The sequence below is a fragment of the Cnephaeus nilssonii genome (assembly GCF_951640355.1).
Source record: "Cnephaeus nilssonii genome assembly, chromosome: 3".
Taxonomy (NCBI): Eukaryota; Metazoa; Chordata; class Mammalia; order Chiroptera; family Vespertilionidae; genus Cnephaeus; species Cnephaeus nilssonii.
Genome location: NC_137074.1, coordinates 40,881,393 through 40,899,842, shown reverse-complemented (window position 1 = coordinate 40,899,842; position 18,450 = coordinate 40,881,393). Strand labels below are relative to the sequence as shown.

Sequence of the window (18,450 nt, the reverse complement as noted above, 5' to 3'; positions counted from 1 at the left end):
GGAGGCTCAACCAACCGGAAGTCAGTCCTGCAGTCAGCACTTGGTTGCTGTGGCGACCCAGCACTGACTGCTGAGGGAGCTGTGAATCAGGCCCGGAGAGAGGCCTGAAAAGAGAAGCAGGGTCTGATCTGTAGTCTGTGTGGCAGCTGTTGATCAGCACTTGCCTCTCTTTCTCTCCGGGCTGGGCCAGCAGCCGCGCCTCTATTTCTCTCCAGGCCTCCACCAGGTCTGATCAGCCCCGCCTTTCTGATCAGGCCCCATTGATAGGCCCAGAGACGCTGACTGGCATAGAAACCAACCAATCAGAACCAAATCTGGATGAAGTGTGAGGAGCCAATGGCTGCCTAGGAGGCGAAGCTTTTAACACTGACTGGCATAGAAACTGATCAATCAGAACCAAATCTGTGTTAACTGTGAGGAACCAATGGCTGCCTAGAAGGCAGAGATTTTGACGCTGACTGGCATAGAAACCGACCAATCAGAACCAAATTGGCCTGCAGAGGGCAGTTGGGGGCAACCAGGCCGGCAGGGGAGGGTAGTTGGGGGTGAGATCAGGCCTGCAGGGGAGGGCAGTGGGGCGAGATCAGGCCAGCAGGGGAGGGCAGTTGGGGGTGAAATCAGGTCGGCAGGGGAGGGCAGTTGGGGGCAAGATCAGGCCGGCAGGGGAGGGCAGTTAGGGACGATCAGGCAGGCAGGCAGAGGGGTTAGGGGCAATCAGGCAGGCAGGCAGAAGCAGTTAGGGGGCGATCGGGCAGGCAGGCAGGTGAGCGGTTAGGAGCCAGCGGTCCCAGATTGCGAGAGGGATGTCCCCGATTGGAGAGGGTGCAGGCTGGGCTGAGGGAACCCTCCCTCCATACACTCATTTCGTGCACCGGGCCACTAGTTACAAATAAAAGAGCTAAGAAGACACTAAAACTATCTATAATAATAAAAGCGTAATATGCAAATCGACCGAACAGCAGAACAACCGTCCAGACGACCTTCCAGACGAACATGTTATGACACACATTGGCACCAGGCCAGCCAAGGAGGGTGCAAAGCGATTGGTTGGGGGGCCCGGCCATCGCTCCACAATCACCCCACAGAGGAAGGCCCAGGCCACCCTCTGCGGGGCGACCGATGGGGGGGCTCTGCAATTGATCACCCCAAAGAGGGAGGCTCAGGCCAGCCAAGTGATCGCACCCCACGGCCTGTCGCCCACAGAAGGAAGCGACTGGTGCCGGGGGAGGGAGGACAGTGCCACACAGATGGCAAGCAGTGGCGGGGGCAGGACCAGCTGCTGGCAGCCGAGGGAAGGAAAGCCCCAATAGGCCCTGATCGCTGGCCAGGCCTAGGGATCCTACATGAAGGTTCCTGGATTGCAAGAAGGTGCAGGCCAGGCTGAGGGACACCACCCCCTCATGCATGAATTTCATGCACTGGGCTTCTAGTAGTCCTATAATTAAATTATTGTCGCATAACTAAGAAAACATTATCTTTAGAGTTCACAGTGATCAAAGTAAATTTGTGCCTCTTATTCTTATATGTGATCTAGTTCCTCCATAACAGAAAATTTCAAAAGCAACAACAAAACAAACAAAACTCAAACCACAATAAAAAAAGCTTCAGAGTAAAAAACTGAACAGGATTATTAAGACAAATGACGGAGCTTTATTTAGGTCATGCTTTTATATGAGTGATTTGTGTTGGCTATATGTTCCAACATCCTCAGGTCCATGAAAGTGGTCTAGCAAAAATACAATGCTTCTAGGGAGGAATAATTTAATGTATTTTACCACATGTACAGACTTAATTGTAAATTAGTTTTCTTTGAAAATAGACTTTAAATAAAATATATCCATGTGAAGGTATTGTAAAGACAAGATCATTTTACACAGTTAACAGACCAAAGTAAGGTGATAGAGAATAACTTAAATATGCCCTTAATTATAACACAATTTAATTTTAACTTTTTGTTTCATGTTAACATAATTTTCATTTTAAGATTTAAAGTAGTTTGTCATCTATAAGATTGTTCGGCTTTCATGAACTTTGGTTTAGTGCAGGGATGGACTAGGACAAGCTCTCTAGTTACAGGATATAAAATTTAGAGTGATTTTTTAATTCCAAAATTCTTGAATCATCTGCCAGTGCTTTACTAGAGAAAGCTCATCTCTGACAGGTTACATTACTTCCCAAACTTGATTCCCTACTCCAACATATACCTCCAGCAAAAGCTTAGTCATCCTTCAAGTTTCAGCTTCAGAACTTCCTTCTCAGTGGAGCTTTACCTGACACCCCTTCTCCAGAAATAAAGGACGGCATCTGCTATTGACTACACCCACCAAACCTTTTATACACTCCCATTCTAGATTTTATAACAATGAATTTTAATTGCTTGTCTGTATATCCATCTGGCCCTCCAGACTTTAAGATTCTTAAAGGTAACATATGCTAGCTATTTAACAAAATCTACCATTACTAGTGAAAGAGAGGCTAATAGGAAACTTTTTAGTCTGGTATTCCTAGACTTACCCTATACGCATCAAAGCCATTTGTACAGCTTTACAGTTGGTGGGGTTCATTCCACATGTCAAAGAAATCAACTTATTAGGAAAATGCAAATCAAAACCATGATGAAATATGAGATATCACTCTACACCCATTAGAATAACTATTATTTTAAAAAACAACAACAAACAAGTATTGGCAAGGATGTGGAGCAGTTGGAATCCCTGTGCACTGCTGAATGGAATGTAAAGTGGTGCAGACACCTGGAAACAGTATGACAGCTCCTCAAAAAAGTAAACAGATGACCATATGACCCAGCAATTCCACTTCTGGATATATACTCAAAAGAAGTGAAAGTAGAGACTTGAACAAATAATTCTACACGCATGTTCATGGTAATATTATTCACAATAGTCAAAAGATGGAAGCAATCCAAGTGTGCATTGGACAGATGATCACCCAAAATGTGGAAAAACATACAATGGGATAGTATTTAGCCTTAAAAAGGAAGGAAATTTTAACATATGCTACACCATGGATAAACGGCAGAACGACCGGTTGCTATGATGCACACTGACCACCAGGGGGCAGACGCTCAATGCAGGAGCTGCCCCATGGTGGTCAGTGCACTCCCACCGGGGAAGCGCCACTCAGCCAGAAGCCAGGCTCATGGCTGGTGAGCGCAGTGGCGGTGGGAGCCTCTCCCACATCTGCGGCAGCATTAAGGAGCAGCAAGCAGGCAGGCAGTAAGGAGCAAGGGGTCCCAGACTACGAGAGGGCGCAGGCCAGGTTGAGGCCCGCCCCAGTACAAAAACTTCATGCACCGGGCCTCTAGTATAAGGAATAAGAAAGAGACGTCAAATTCAGGGTTTGGCAGGCCTTTGGTGAAGCGGGGAATAGAGAGTGTTTAATGAATACAAAGTTTCAGTTTGGGATAATGAAAAAGTTCAGGAGATGGCTGTACAATAATGTGAATGTACTAAATGTCACAGAACTATACACTTAAAAATTGTTAAAATAATACGTTTTAAGTTATGCATATTTTACCACAATTAAAAATATAAATTTCACCCATTCTGGACTTTACACCATGGATTTCCTGGATTAGAAGAGTCCTATTTGGTCATAATTCAACCATGATAATGAATATCCTATTTGCTAGACTGGTGATATCTATGTATAGAATCAGAGACATTTATGACAAAAATAAATGTGTGACAGTGTTTTAGCTTATATGAAATTTTAAAATTGCAGGCCTTAGTAAGGAAGAATTTAGGTTTCTATAATCAAGAACCCTAAATTTGGCTTTTTCTGGTCTGCTTATCAGCTGAACAGTGGCTAGATAAGGAGTGAAACTTGTAAATCTTCTAACTGGCATCCAGATTTGAAATAGATGGATAAAAAGAAATTTCTACCCAGGTTTCTCAAACACTTCTGAGTTTTCTCCTTTTCCCTTCATAATCATAAACAATGGCAATTGCCTGGCTGGTGTGGACCAGTGGTTGGGCGTCGACGGTTCAATTCCCAGTCAGGGAACATGCCCAGGTTGCAGGCTGATCCCCAGTAGGGGGTGTGCAGAAGACAGCCAATCAATGATTCTCTCATCATTAATGTTTCTCTCTCTCTCTCTGAAATCAATCAAAATATATTTAAACAATGCCAATGAAGATGGCTTCCTAGGTCCTCCTTAGTATATTAGAAGCAGTGGGCTACAACTGAGACAGGCCAGAGACATATAGTCGGTCAAACAACATATCTTTTACACAGTACCTTCAAAGTTTAATATTTAAAAATATATATATATCACAAAAATACAACCACAAAATTCTACACAATAACATTAAAAAAGCATACTAAAGTAAAAAAAATAAATAGAGATGCAGAGTGAATCTCATTTAGTTATTTAGGCAAGAAATGACACAAAAGGTAAAAAAAAAAAAAAAAAAAAAAAAAGTAGGGTGAAAGGAAAATACACAATTGTCCTAATTTTATATATAGGAAACCTGTTTTCAAGAATGCCTAAACTTAGAAACTGCTATCAAATAACATCAGCAGCAGCAGTTAACAAAAACCAACTATCTTGTACCTACCAGTACACTTTCCACAATCTAGACATCCTACCTTTCATCTTGCCATAATTATACACATTTTTAATGTTTTTCAAAATCCTTAAGACTCTTGATTTTATATAGAATAAAACTGTATGGCATTTCTGTTATCAGATAGGTACAATGAAATACCAAGCATTTATATTTAGCAAATCAATCCAAATAATATTATTACTGAAATAATGTTTCTGAATGATCATATACTTTGCTCTACAGGCTTTTCTACTCATCTATCATTTCCTGATTGGTTGCTTTAGTGTGATTTCCAATTCTCATTGAGAGAACTATATGTAATTGTTCTCTATTACAACCAAGAGATTAAATGTTTCAAAGTCAAAATTCCTTTTGGAGAATGAGCCTAAGGCAGGATAAAAGACAGATGAGCATCTGCCCCCTGATGGTCAGTGTGTGTTGAGCATCTGTCCCCTGATGGTCAGTGTGTGTCATAGCGACTGGTCATTTGGCCGTTTGGTCAATTTGCATATTACCCTTTTATTATATAGGATAAGCGAGGAAGGAGCATTTATAAAATATTTGTTAGAAACAGGGAAAATTGGGTCTGATGGGAATGAAAAGCAATGATGTACTTGGATGGCTGAATATAAGTTATTTCTAAGAATTCACTATCTTGGGTCTATAACAGAATCACTCATGTTAGAAGTTGCTGCTTATACCATAAGCAGTATAACCAGTATCCAAACCAGGAAACTGTAACAAATAGTTCCAAGTACAGATTTAAATAAGCTAATGTATTACGTAAGAAATTCTAAACTATAAAAAATATACTGAACTCAAAGAATGAAGATGCTATGTGAATCTATTTAGGTATTTAGATAAGAATTAAAACAAAAGATTAAAAAAAAACTAAGGTGGAAGGAAAAGGAACACAATTGTCTTAATAATTTTATATGCTAGGAACCTGAGAAACATGCTTCAGAAGAAAGTAAAATATGTTTATAGAAGGTTAGGGAAAAAAGGGATTCAGCAAATCCTAAACTGCTATGAAAATTTGAAAAATTAAATTTTAAGCATAGAAGTGATTTGGCAACACTGGGTCAAACTGACATAATTTTGAAAATGTATTTTTTTAAAACAGAAAATACTTGAGCTTATTTTCAGTTCTTTCAGCAAGCTCACTTATCCTGCATAATACTATTAAAATTGTACTACTGATCTGCAATTCTTTTTTTTTAATATATTTTTATTGATTTTAGAGAGGAAGGGAGAGGGAGAGATAGAAACATCAATGATGAGAGAGAATCATTGATCAGTTGCCTCCTGCACGCCCCTGACTGGGGATCAAGCCCACAACTCAGGCACGTGCCCTTGACTGGAATTGGACCTGGGACCCTTTAGTACACTGGCCAACGCTCTATCCACTGAGCAAACCGGCTACAGCCTGATCTGCAATTCTTGCCTTCTACATATAATGAAAAGAATCTACTTGAGCAACCAATCAGAGTATTCACTGAGTACTTTCTATGTGCTTTGTAGTGTGCTAAGGATCACTGATGATAAAAATTTTTGACAAGTCCCTGCCCACTTGGAGTTGATGAAACCTTAGTGATTTAAGCCTTATTTACCTTAGATATCACCTAATTTCCTATTTCCCCTTACATATTTAAGATTAAACTAGAATCATCTTCTGGTTTCAATGTGGGACACCCAATACAGATATCCAGTAAACAACTAGATATGTTTGTTTGGAGGTTAGGAAAGAAGGCTGAACTTGAGATTGGAACCTGACAAGCATGAATGATAGTTGAAGTCAAATATATATATATGACTGCCTATTAAGAATATACAGAGGAAGAAGAGAATAAGGGTAAGAGATGGAATTCTCAGGGCTATCATTTAAGATAAACGTAGGAGAAAAGAAGTAAAGAAGAAAGGTCACGAAAAGGAAGAAAAACAAGAGTGGTATGGCAGAAACGCAAAAAAAAAATATTTCAACTAAAAAAAAAAAAAGACCACTGAACTCAATAATTAGGAAATCATTGGTGACTTTTGCTAATATGGATTGATGAATAGGGGAGGAGAGGAAGAAGAGGAAGTGGTTAACTACTGAAAAGCTGGATCAAGTGAAAATTTTTAGTGTAAGCAAATCATAAGCATATTTTTAGGTTTGAAATGAAAAATCTGGGAGAGGGAGAAACATAAATTTATGGGAAAGAACAAAGTATTAGGGGATCAAGGAAGAAGAGAAAATGATCAAGAGCTAAGGTCTAAAGCATTAAAACTTTGGAAATGGATAGGATCTTGCCTCATTTGAAATGGAGAGAATTTTTTTTTTTAACATGAAAAATGAAGAAAGCTGAAGTCATACATGATCACATTTTATATATTGGTAATTCTAAGTAACACCTTTGTAATGAGTTGGTCTACTTTCATTGAGTAACTGAATTCAGATCTTCCTATGGCCTTCTGCATACAGTCATAGCTCTAATGAATGCTCAGATTTCTGTCACAAATCAGATCATCAGTTCTTCCCTTTAATATTAAATTAATTCTAAGCTTATACTCACTTTTTTTTTATTACTAATAGATATTTCTTACATAACAAAATTAAAACATAATTAGGAAACTTAGAAATCTTTAATTATTAATGGTCACCACACTGGCTTCTGATAACCAGACATTGTTTTGGATTTCACAGACCAATAAAAACTTTTCATTGAGAAACTGACATAAATGTACCAACATTTTATTTCTTTCAAAACAATAATATTAACAAAAAAAGAAGAAGGTTAAGGAAAACAATCTAAGATTTAAAAGACAATTCTCAAAAGTCTGAGAAATTGTCAATGCCCAGAGAAGACTAAGAACACATGAAACTAAATGTAATGTTTTATCCCAGATGGGAGTTTGAACCAGAAAAAGGATATTAATGAAAAACTAAAAACATCGGAATAAAGTATGAAGCTTGGTTAATAATAATGTACTAATATTGGTTCACTGGTATAACAAATGTAGCATAGTAACCTAAGATGTTGAAAAGAAGAGAAACTGGGTAAGGGAATGTATAACAATTCTGTTAGTATCTTTACAACTTTTCTGTAAATCTAAAACTATCCTAAGATTAAAAACTTTTTTTTATTGTCTACAGTTTTACATATGTCTCCTTTTTCTTCAATTGACACCCCCCACACCCAACGGAGTCATTCCCACCCAGGGCAAGCCCCCACCACCCCAGTGTCTGTGTCCATTGGTTATGCTAATATGCATCCATACAAGTCCTTTGGTTGATCTCTAACCTCCCCATCTCCCCTACCATTTGTCTCTGGATCTATTCTTGTTCATCAAATTATGTTGATCATTATATCCCACATATGAGTGAGATCATGTGATATTTATCTTTCTCCGACTGGCTTATTTCACTTAGCATAATGCTCTCCAGTTCCACCCATGCTGTTGCAAATGGTAAAAGTTCCTTCTTTTTTATAGCGGCACTAGAGGCCTGGTGCACAAAATTCGTGCACGGGGGGGGGGGAGGGGGAGGTCCCCTCAGCCCAGCCTGCACCCTCTCCAATCCGGGACCACTCAGGGGATGTCTGACTGCCGGTTTAGGCCCGATTCTGGGGATCGGGCCTAAACCGGCAGTTGGATGTCCCTCTCACAATCTGGGACCACTGGCTTCTAACTGCTCACCTGCCTGCCTGCCTGATCGCCCCTAACTGCCCCCCCTGCCGGCCTTGTTGCCCCCAACTGCCCTGCCCAACCGGCCTGGTCGCCCCTTATTGCCCCCCCTGCCAGCCTGGTCGCCCCCAAATGCCCCCCCCCCCCCGCCCCCCGTGGGTCTGGTCGCCCCTACAGCCTGATGTTCGGTCATTTGGTCGCCCCTCACTAACCCCCCTGCCGGCCTGGCCGCCCCACGCAGCCTGCTGCTCAGTGTTTGGTCGCCCCCTGATGGCCTGGCCGTCCCACGCAGCCTGCAGCTCGGTCGTTTGGTTGTCCCCTGCCGGCCTGGTTGCCCCATGCAGCCTGTTTAGTCGTCCGTTCGGTTGCGATGGTCGCTTAGGCAGATAGATAGATAGATAGATAGATAGATAGATAGATAGATAGTATTCCATTGTGTAGATGTACCACAGTTTTTTAAAGTTTATTTTTAAAAAATTTACAAGACAGTCCTCAAAAACAAGGACGTCTATAAATTTAACCAAAGACATACACACATATGCATACACACACAAACACACACACACAAATATGACCTAGTTTTTCTTGTTTTATAATAGACCACTGAAAACTTTATCTCAATCTACAGGTAACATTATCATTAGGAAACTAACCCACAGTCTAGGACAGTGATTTTCAACCTTTTTCATCTTATGGCACACATTTATTAATTACTAAAATTCTATGGCCCACCAAAAAATACATTTTTTACTGATCTGACAAAAAATATGTATAACTTTGATTCATTCACACCGGATGGCTATTGTTGTGTTAGCTGTTGTAATTTTTTTAAATTTAAAGTTCTAAGGGAAAAGAGGTCAGTGCCCTGACTAAATAGTCAGGTATTGCCCTAGACCCGTGGTCGGCAAACTGCGGCTCATGAGCCACATGCGGCTCTTTGACCGTTTGAGTGTGGCTCTTCCACAAAATACCACGGCTATGTGGGTGGTATCAAAACAAAAAGCTTCTGCACAGCAAAAGAAACCATCAACAAAACAAAAAAGCCCACTGCATGGGAGAACATATTTGCCAATGTTATCTCAGGTAAGGGTTTAATCTCCAAAATTTATAGGGAACTCATACAACTTAACAAAGGAAAATAAACAATCCAATCAAAAAATGGGCAAAGGACTTAAATAGACACTTTTCGGAAGAGGAAGTACAGAGACCAAGAGATAAATTAAAACATGCTCAAAGTCACTAATCATTCGAGAGATGCAAATCAAAACAACAATGAGGTACCATCTCACACCTGTCAGAATGGCTATCATCAACAAATCAACAAATGACAAGTGCTGGCGAGGATGTGGAAAAAAAGGAACCCTCGTGCACGCTGGTGGGAATGCAGACTGGGGCAGCCACTGTGGAAAACAGTATGGCATTTCCTCAAAAAGTTAAAAATGGGACTCCCATTTGACCAGTGATCCCACTTCTAGGAATATATCCCAAGAAACCATAAACACCAATCAGAAAGGATATATGCACCCCTATGTTCATAGCAGCACAATTTACAATAGCTAAGATCTGGAAACAGCCCAAGTGCCCATCAACAGATGAGTGGATGAAAACCTGTGTTACATCTACACAATGGAGTACTATGCTGCCATAAAAAAGAAGGAATTCTTACCATTTGCAACAGCATGGATGGATCTGGAGAGCATTATGCTAAGCAAAATAATCCAGTCAAAGAAAGATAAGTATCACATGATCTCACTCATATGTGGGATATAATGATCAACATAAACTGATGAACAAAAATAGATCCAGAGACAAGGCAGCATTGAACAAACCGTCCAACCTCAGAGAGAAGGCAGGGGAGGGGGGCTAAGAGATAAACCAAAGGACTTGTATGCATGCATATTAGGCATAACCAATGGACACAGACCCTGGGGTAGTAGGGGTTTGGCCTTGGGGGTGGGAGTGGCCAGAGGGGTGTCAATCGGGGGAAAAGAAGACATATGTAATACTTTAAAAAATAAAAACAAAACAAAACTGTGGTACATCTACACAATGGAATACTATACTGCTATAAAAAAGAAGTAACTTTTACCATTTGTAACAGCATGGATGGACCTGGAGAGCATTATGCTAAGTAAAATAAGCCATTTGGAGAAAGATAAATATCACATGATCTCACTCATTTGTGGAATATAATGAACAACATAAATTGATGAACAAAAATAGATCCAGAGACAGAGAAACACCGAATGGACTGTCAAACCTCAGAGGGAAGGTGGGGGAGGGGGATAAGAGATCAACCAAAGGTCTTGTATACACGCATATAAGCATAACCAACGGACATGGACACTTGGGTGGTGGGGTAGGAGTGGTTGGGGAGGGGCAGGGGTCAATGGGAGAAAAAGGAGACCTGCTATATAATAAAAGCCTAATATGCTAAGTGTCCCGTCATTCGTTCAACCAATCAAAGCATAATATGCTAATGATATGCTAAGGCCGCTAAACCGCTCGCTCTGACGTGCACTGACCACCAGGGGGCAGACGCTCTGACCAGCAGGTTAGCTTGCTGCTGGGGTCCAGCCGATTGGGACTAAATGAGATGGGCTGGACACGCCCTGGAGCCCTCCCGCAACTCCTCCCCTATTGACCAACCTCCCGCATCCCTCCCTGGCCCCGATCGTGCACCAGTGGAGTCCCTTGACCTGGCCTGCGCCCTCCCGTAATCTGGGACCCCTCGGGGGATGTTAGAGAGCCGGTTTCAGCCCGATCCCACAGGCCAGGCCCAGGGAGCCCACTGGTGCACAAATTCGTGCACCAGGCCTCTAGTATGTAATACTTTAAACAATTATATATATATATACACACATATATATATATACATATATTTTTAAGACAGTGTATTATTGGTGCCCCAATAGGTCAACAGATGCATGAAACAGAATAGAGAACCTAGAAGGAATACAAGATATTGAAAGAATGCTCATTTATGACAGAAAAGGCAAACAACATATATTAGTGGTGAAAAGATGGTTCATTCAATAAACTGCACTGGGATAAGTAACTTTTCATATGGAAGAAAATAAATTACTTACTTTATTCCATATACAAAAATCAATTCCATCTATATTAAGCACCTAAATGTTGACAAACTAAATTTTAAGGTACTTTGCACAAAACATTAGAAAAACCGCTTTCTGATCCTGGTATAGGAAAGGAATTTCTAAATAAGTAAAAAAAAAAAAAAAAAAAAAAAGCAGAAATCATGTGCCTAATGCAATTACTTACAAATAAATTTTACATTTCTATATCAAAAGACATTATGAACAAGTGAAAAACAAGGGACAGACTGGAAGAAGATATTTACAACATATACAACAAATAATTAGCATCCAGACTACAGAAGGAACTATAAGGAAATGACAAACTACCCAATAGAAAAATGGGTAATCTATTCATATGAATGAAATACAGGACACCGGAATTTCACCAGCAATCAGAAAAATACAAATTAGAGGAAAAAAAAAGAGATATAAATCACAGCCATCAGATTGGTAAATTTTTTTAAGTCTAACAGTACAAAGTATTGACCAAGATGTAGGGAAAGGGGAACTCTCCTGTTTGGGAAAATAATTTGGCAACATTTAGTAACAGTCATAATGTGTATTCCCTATGACTCAGCAGTTCCACTGCTAAGTATTTCAATTTAAAACAAACACATAGCCCTGGCCCCTGGCCAATGTGGCTCAGTTGGTTGAGCGACATCCCATCGCAGGTTTGATACCCTGTTAGCGCCCATGTCCAGATTTCAGGCTGGAGGCCAATCAATGTTTCTCTCACATCAATGTTTCTCTCTCTCTCTCTCTCTCTCTCTCTCTCTCTCTCTCTCTCTCTCCCCCCCCCTCTTCCCTACCTCTCTCTCTCTCAAATCAATTTTTTAAAAATTTAAAATACATAAATAAGAACAGTCATTAAAACACTTTTTGTAATAGGAAAAAAAAAAATGACAACAATGCAATATATATCCATTAGGGAAGAAGAGACTCCTAAAAGACTGGCTAAAACAGGGGTTCATTTTGGTACTTCCAGAGCCTAGTAACATGCTATCACAGAGTAGGTGCTCAGAAAATGTCTGAGTGAATGAATGAATAAATGAGAAAGAAATGGTATTACCTAAATGTGGATGCAGAGTTGAGAAACAGCTGTGGTTATATGGAAAACTAAAACAAATAGACCAAAATCACTGCCTTCATAGGATAAATGAGATAAAAAATAAAAGTACAGAGTATATTGAATAGTGATAAGGGCTAAGAGAAATAAAAAGCATGGGAGGGGGATAGGGAAGTGTTGGGGAGCGTTACAATTTCATACTGAATTTCCAGAAAAGGCCTCACTTATAACAATTGAGTAAAGACATGAAGGGAGTAAAGGAGACAGCAGATAATTGGAGGTAGAACATTCCAGGCAGAAGTAACAGCCAGGACAAAGATTCTGGGATTTAAGCACTGTAGGCCTGACACTTCTGATGAATTTCAAGAGAGTCAGTGTGGATAAAGCGAGTGAAGAGTGATGGGAAATGAGAACAAGTGATTTGGGGAGGTGGGGATACAGATCAAGTAGACTTTGGTTTTTACTGTGAGCAAGAAGGCAATTCCTTAGAAGGTTGTAAATAAAGGAATTACATGATCTAACTTGTGTTTAAATAAGATCACTCTAGCTGCTAAGTTGAAAACAGCTACAGGGATATTTAATGACAATATTGGAATCATAAGGTTCAAGAATCTGGAATCTGGTCAAGATACCAACTTCAGTACTGCTGGGATAGTTGGGATTCTTCTAATACTTGACTCTCCCTAACCAAATGAAAAACTGGGTATCTAAAAATATATGCCTGAACATAGAGATAAAAGCAGCAAACATTCAAAGATTTAGGTTCTTAAATATTAATTCATGAGACTAAAACTTATTAGTCACATCAAAATAATACTATCAGAGGCCTGAGCTTCCTTTTCCTACTCTTCATTCCTTGAGAGAAAGGCAAAGAATGCAGGTACTAGTACTTCCAAACTGATGCTGAAATAAATCTGACACTCATTTATTCAACCAACATTTGGTATATGAGTACTTACAATGGGCCAGCTGCTGTTTTGAGAGCAAGGGATATAAAGACAAGCAAGATATAGCCCCTACCCTCAGATATTTAGTCTACTGAGATATCTAGACTTATATACTATACTAGAGGCCCAGTGCACGAATTGGTGCACAGGTGGGGTCCATCTGGCCCACCCCAATGGGGGCCCATTGGGCCGGGTCAACAGGGGGGAGGGGCCGCAGGCAGTTGGCTGGCCGGCCCCACCCCGGATCAGGGTGTTGGGGGCGGATCAGGGGCCCGGCCTGAGGGGGGGGGGGGGGGTAAATGGGCCTATCAGGGCCCGGATCAGGCTGGTTGGCTGCCACAGTGCACATCATAGCCACCGGTCGTTCTGGTTGTTCCACCATTCTGGTCGCTGGGCTTTTATATATATAGATAGAAACACAGCAGCACTAGCTGAAATATAAATGAGCCACAAATGCAAGCCACATTTATAATTTTAAAATTTCTAGTAATCATATTTTTTAAAAGTAAAAAGAAATAGGTAAAATGAATTACAGTATTTTACTTTACCCAATATATCCAAAATATTACTTTAACATGTGACTCATATAAAAAATTGAGATTTTACATTCCTTTTTCTTCATACTGTTTTTGAAATCCTGTGTTTATTTTATACTTAAGAATATCTCAATTCGAACTAGCCACACTTCATGTGTATTAGATGGCACAGTTATTCAGAAAAGACCTATTTTTTAAAAATTTGAAAATAATATGACATTTTCAGGTACTGTACAAATTAAAATAGTAGAGAGAGGCTTAAACATGTTCACAGGTTAAAGGTAAAGACTAAACATACAAGTACAGATACTTGATGGGGACTGTGGAGAACAGGATTAATAGCACAAGCAGTTAATTTTACTGTGAGCAAGAAGGCAAATCCTTAGAAGGTTGTAAATATAGGAATTACATGATCTAACTTGTGTTTAAATAAGATCACTCTAGCTGCTAAGTTGAAAACAGGCTACAGGATAAAGAGGACTATCACACCTACCTTGTGACAGGTGGAAAGGGAAGAATTTAGTACAATTATAAACAAGTTCAGTGTGTGTGGTGAGAAAACAGAAAGTTGAGACAGTTTAGGTTAAGAGCTTCCCATTTTTCTCAGTGAATCAGAAAACAATCTTATCAGCCCTTCCACCACTGCCAAAACAAGTATGAAACATTCAGTTGTATTTTTGTAAAAGTACAGCCATTTTCTAGCTTTCTTCTGGACTGGTCACTCTTGGATTTTGTCACTGTATCTCTGAACACAGAAGCAATACCATGGGATTCATTCTTTCTTTGCCTATTTATTGAGCAAACATGAACCCAATGTCTACTCTATGTCAAGTACTGTGGAAGACACTGAGCATAAAAAGATGAATTAAGGCGCTCACTGACCTACATTTGTATCCTCAGTATTTAGCACCTTATAATGTCTGCACCCAGGATGTGCTTTAAAAACATAGCATTGCCCTGTAAATATTACATATCAACTAAAATATTTATTGAAAAAGACTTTCAGTTAAAAGTCTGTAGTACTGCCCAGTAGAATTTTCTGTGATAATGATAACGTTCTACTCTGATCTTTCTAATACAGTAGGTAATAGTCACACAAAATTTTAATTTAATTAATTAGAATTTTAATAGCAAATATGGTTAATAATTACTATACAAATCTAAATATTAGAAAACAGTTAGTAGCTAATGACATTTCCACTATTATAATGAAAACGCTGTCATCCTATCTCTGAGTTAATACACATATGCGGCTAGAAATGAGTACACTATGGATAATACTAACTGTACCAAAAAGACATAAAAAATTTTTCTTAGTGTAAAATAACTTCTTTGAGAGCCAGAAAAGAAAGAACAAAAGAGAAAGAGAGCCCTAGCCAGTGTGGCTCAATTGGTTGGAGCGTTGTCACATAAACTGAAGGGTCATGGGTTTGAGTCCTGGTCAGGGCACATAGTTAGGTTGGGGGTCGATCCCCGGTCAGGGCAAATCATTTATGGTTTTCTCTCTCATCGATGTTTTCTGCACTCTCTCTGAGAAAAGAAAAGGGAAATGATATTATTTCCACTCTACTTCTCTAACAGAAAACATCAAGCTTCTGACAACCTCCTGATTTTCCTCATCAATTCTAGTTAGTGGAAATACTTGGTGGAGATAAGGAGTCAAGCATTTCTTTAATTAAGGAGAAAGTACTAGAGCATAATACTTATTTCTATAATAAAATGACTATAAACTTTTTGGGCAAGAAAAGTTGTTGAAAATCAGGTTTCATATAATGAATAAAGTATGTTTAGAACTCCAAAAACCTATCCTTGATTTGCATATTAATTTTCCCAATTTTGTCCTATTTATATCAATTTTTAAAATAAGTCTCTTCCTAAAAGACATGGATGACTCAATCTATTGAGCAAATAGAAGTATAATCTAAACTAGACTTTGAGTAATTCCTGGTAGAGTAACTAAAATAGCTGCTTATGACTGGGATAGTAAAATATGCTTTCATTACTATCCTTAATGTATAATTTAAGTGGCTGTACAAAGTTAATCAAAGGTACAAAGTCCTAAATTGGCATAGGTTTGATTACATACTTAGAAGATCTGATAACTTAAAAATAAAACCAATGAGGTGAGCAACTAAACGTCAGAGACAGCATTTTTTACCCACAGCAACTTGTTCGACTTGTCGTCTTAGAAATTAGCCAGACAACTTCCCGCCCTTCCTTTAGGTTGCATTCATTTGAAGTCATTTTTAAAACACATGACCACATTGTCTGTCTTGAACATGAGAGGTTATACAAGCAGGCTTTTATTCAGATTAACAAAAAATACCCAACACTGAGAAGCTGTGTCTTCATCTACAGGAAAAGCTTTCAGAGAACCACTTCAGAATGATCTTCCTACCAGACAAAAACACCATCAGCTAAATAACCCTTCTATACAGGAAGACTGGCAAATCAAAAGCATGAGATCAGACCTGTAATAATTAACTTCAGGAAAAAAATAATTAACTTCGAGTCAAGTTACTGTGCTATGGCTTACGTGCAACAAAGTCTCACCACAGTATGGTATTATAATGATACGAGAGGCCCGATGCACAAAATTCGTGCAAGGGGCTAGGCCCTTGCAGCCCTGGCTTCCTCTGGAAGGTCGTTGGGCTGTCCGGTCTAATTAGCATATTACGCTTTTATTATTATAGAAGATCATTAGCTTGATTTCCTAATAAGGCATATATCTGGGCTATCTGAATTCACAATTAACTAAAAATAGCCAACATTTGTTTGAGGGAGTGGCAGGCAGTGCTAGTTTCATATATAAGATTTTTTTTAAATTTTATTTTTAGAATAATGCCCACTGCAAAATAAAGGCTGGCTCGGAAACCGCATACTTCGCAGTCTTCACGTCAAACTGCTGTTCCTGAGGCAGGGAAAGAGAGTTCCCCAACGCTTTTGTCTCCCCAAAATCGTTTTTGCTTCGCTGCCTTTTGAATGAATGCACGGAACCCCTGCGCTGCAGGAGCATTTCACTAAAGCGATCTAGAGGTGAAGCAGCCAGCCCGTCACAGACCTCCTCCCTCCTCCGGACCAGGTGAGGCTTCCGCGGCCGGGAGCAACTTTCGTCCCACATTTCCGCTGCTGCCCTCGGGCTGTGTTCGCCAAGAGGCAGGGAACATTTCTCTCTCCGAACTAATTCTAAGAACGTGGCGCTTTTGATGTGCCTCACATCGCCCTCGTCTAGGATTTCGTCCCCCTCACCCCGACATGTTCCACTGGTTCCAACCCTATTTCGCTCAAACTGCCTTCGGGAGGACGGGGGGGAGGGGGGGGAGGGAAATAAGGTCGACGACATTCCAAAAGTTTCACCTGGGGTGCGTGGGAGGACAGAACTCACATACAAATCTCTTCCGAATCTAAACGGGGCGTTGGGATATCTTCTGTCCCTCACCCAGGCTTTGGGGGACACTCCTTCCGCGGGGAGGGGTGAGACCAGGACACGAACCCTCCTTTTGAGAACCAACGCCACACTGGGACTTGCACAAACAGGGACGCGAGAGGCTGAAGCCGAGTCCTCCCCTCCAACGTGTCGCAAATGGCTAGAGGCAGGAAACGCCGGCCTCTTTCTTTCCACTTTCCGTGCCCTCGCCCCGTTTGCTCCGGATCCCCGCTCCGGGCCGCAGCCGCCGAGGACCGGCGAGGAGGAGGGAGTCGCCCAGAAGCGCGGGCAGGAAGCGGCCGCCTCCCGCAGCCAGCCCCCGGCGACCCGGGCTGGGAGGCGAGGCGCGCGCGGGATTGCGCGGGGTTCGCCCGCTCCGGCTCCGGCCCCGGCCCCGCTCCCGCCTCCGCTGCGGCCTAAGCCCGACGCCCCAGCCCGGCGCCGCGCCACCGGCCCGGCCCCGCCAACCCCGGCCCGAGAGGCCGCGCGGGAGCGAGCGGGAGGTCGGAGGTACCTACCAGCTGCTGCCGGACCCAGCGCCACATGCCCCCGCCGTCGCCGTCGCCGTCCCGGTCCCGCGGGGGCAGAGGGGCTGCAGGTGGAGGCCCGCGAGCCAGAGGAGGAAGTGTGAGAGCCCCTCCGGCGAAAGTTGCGCTCGCCGCCCCGGCCGCCGCCACCTCACTCCCCGCGCCGGGCCCCCATCTCCCCGCGCCGGCCCCCGAGGTCTCACAGGCGCGGCCCCGGCGCCACCCCCACCCGGCGCTGCGGAGCCGGGCGCCTCGCCGCAGCCACCTTCATTATGGACCGCTGTCACCCAAAGCACCGCCACAACCCCACCCCCGCCCTGCCCGGCCTCCCCCCCGCCCCCCCACCGGCGTCCCAGCCCCGCCCGGGCCCGTCCCCGGCGTCCCGGCCCGCCCCCGGACGTGACGACAGGGACTGGCGGACCTAGGGGCTGGGCGCGCTCCGCCGGCGTCTAGGGCGGGGCTCAGCCGTGTGGGCGGGGCCAGCCGAGGAAAGGGGCGGGGTTCTCGAACGCCGTTCCTACGCTCCGCCCCATCTCGGGGGTGGGATTAAGTCGCCTCTGAGTGGCAGTCGGTGGAGCCTGGGGTTTCTGACGGACTCCTTGATTTCTACCTGCT

At 42.1% G+C, this 18,450-nt stretch overlaps 1 protein-coding gene across 2 annotated transcripts in view; it reads right to left on the bottom strand.

The window, feature by feature from the left end:
* Positions 1–18,100, bottom strand: part of ATP11B (ATPase phospholipid transporting 11B (putative)) — a 116,058-nt gene extending 97,958 nt beyond the window's left edge. Inside the window, exon 1 of one of the 2 annotated variants that reach the window (XM_079766407.1) lies at positions 17,827–18,100. In XM_079766407.1, coding sequence (XP_079622533.1) covers positions 17,827–17,853 — 27 coding nt within the window. In that variant the 5' untranslated portion in view covers positions 17,854–18,100. The remainder of the gene's footprint in view (positions 1–17,826) is intronic. The other variant, XM_079766406.1, reaches the window with a different exon arrangement.
* Positions 18,101–18,450: the final 350 nt, after the last annotated feature.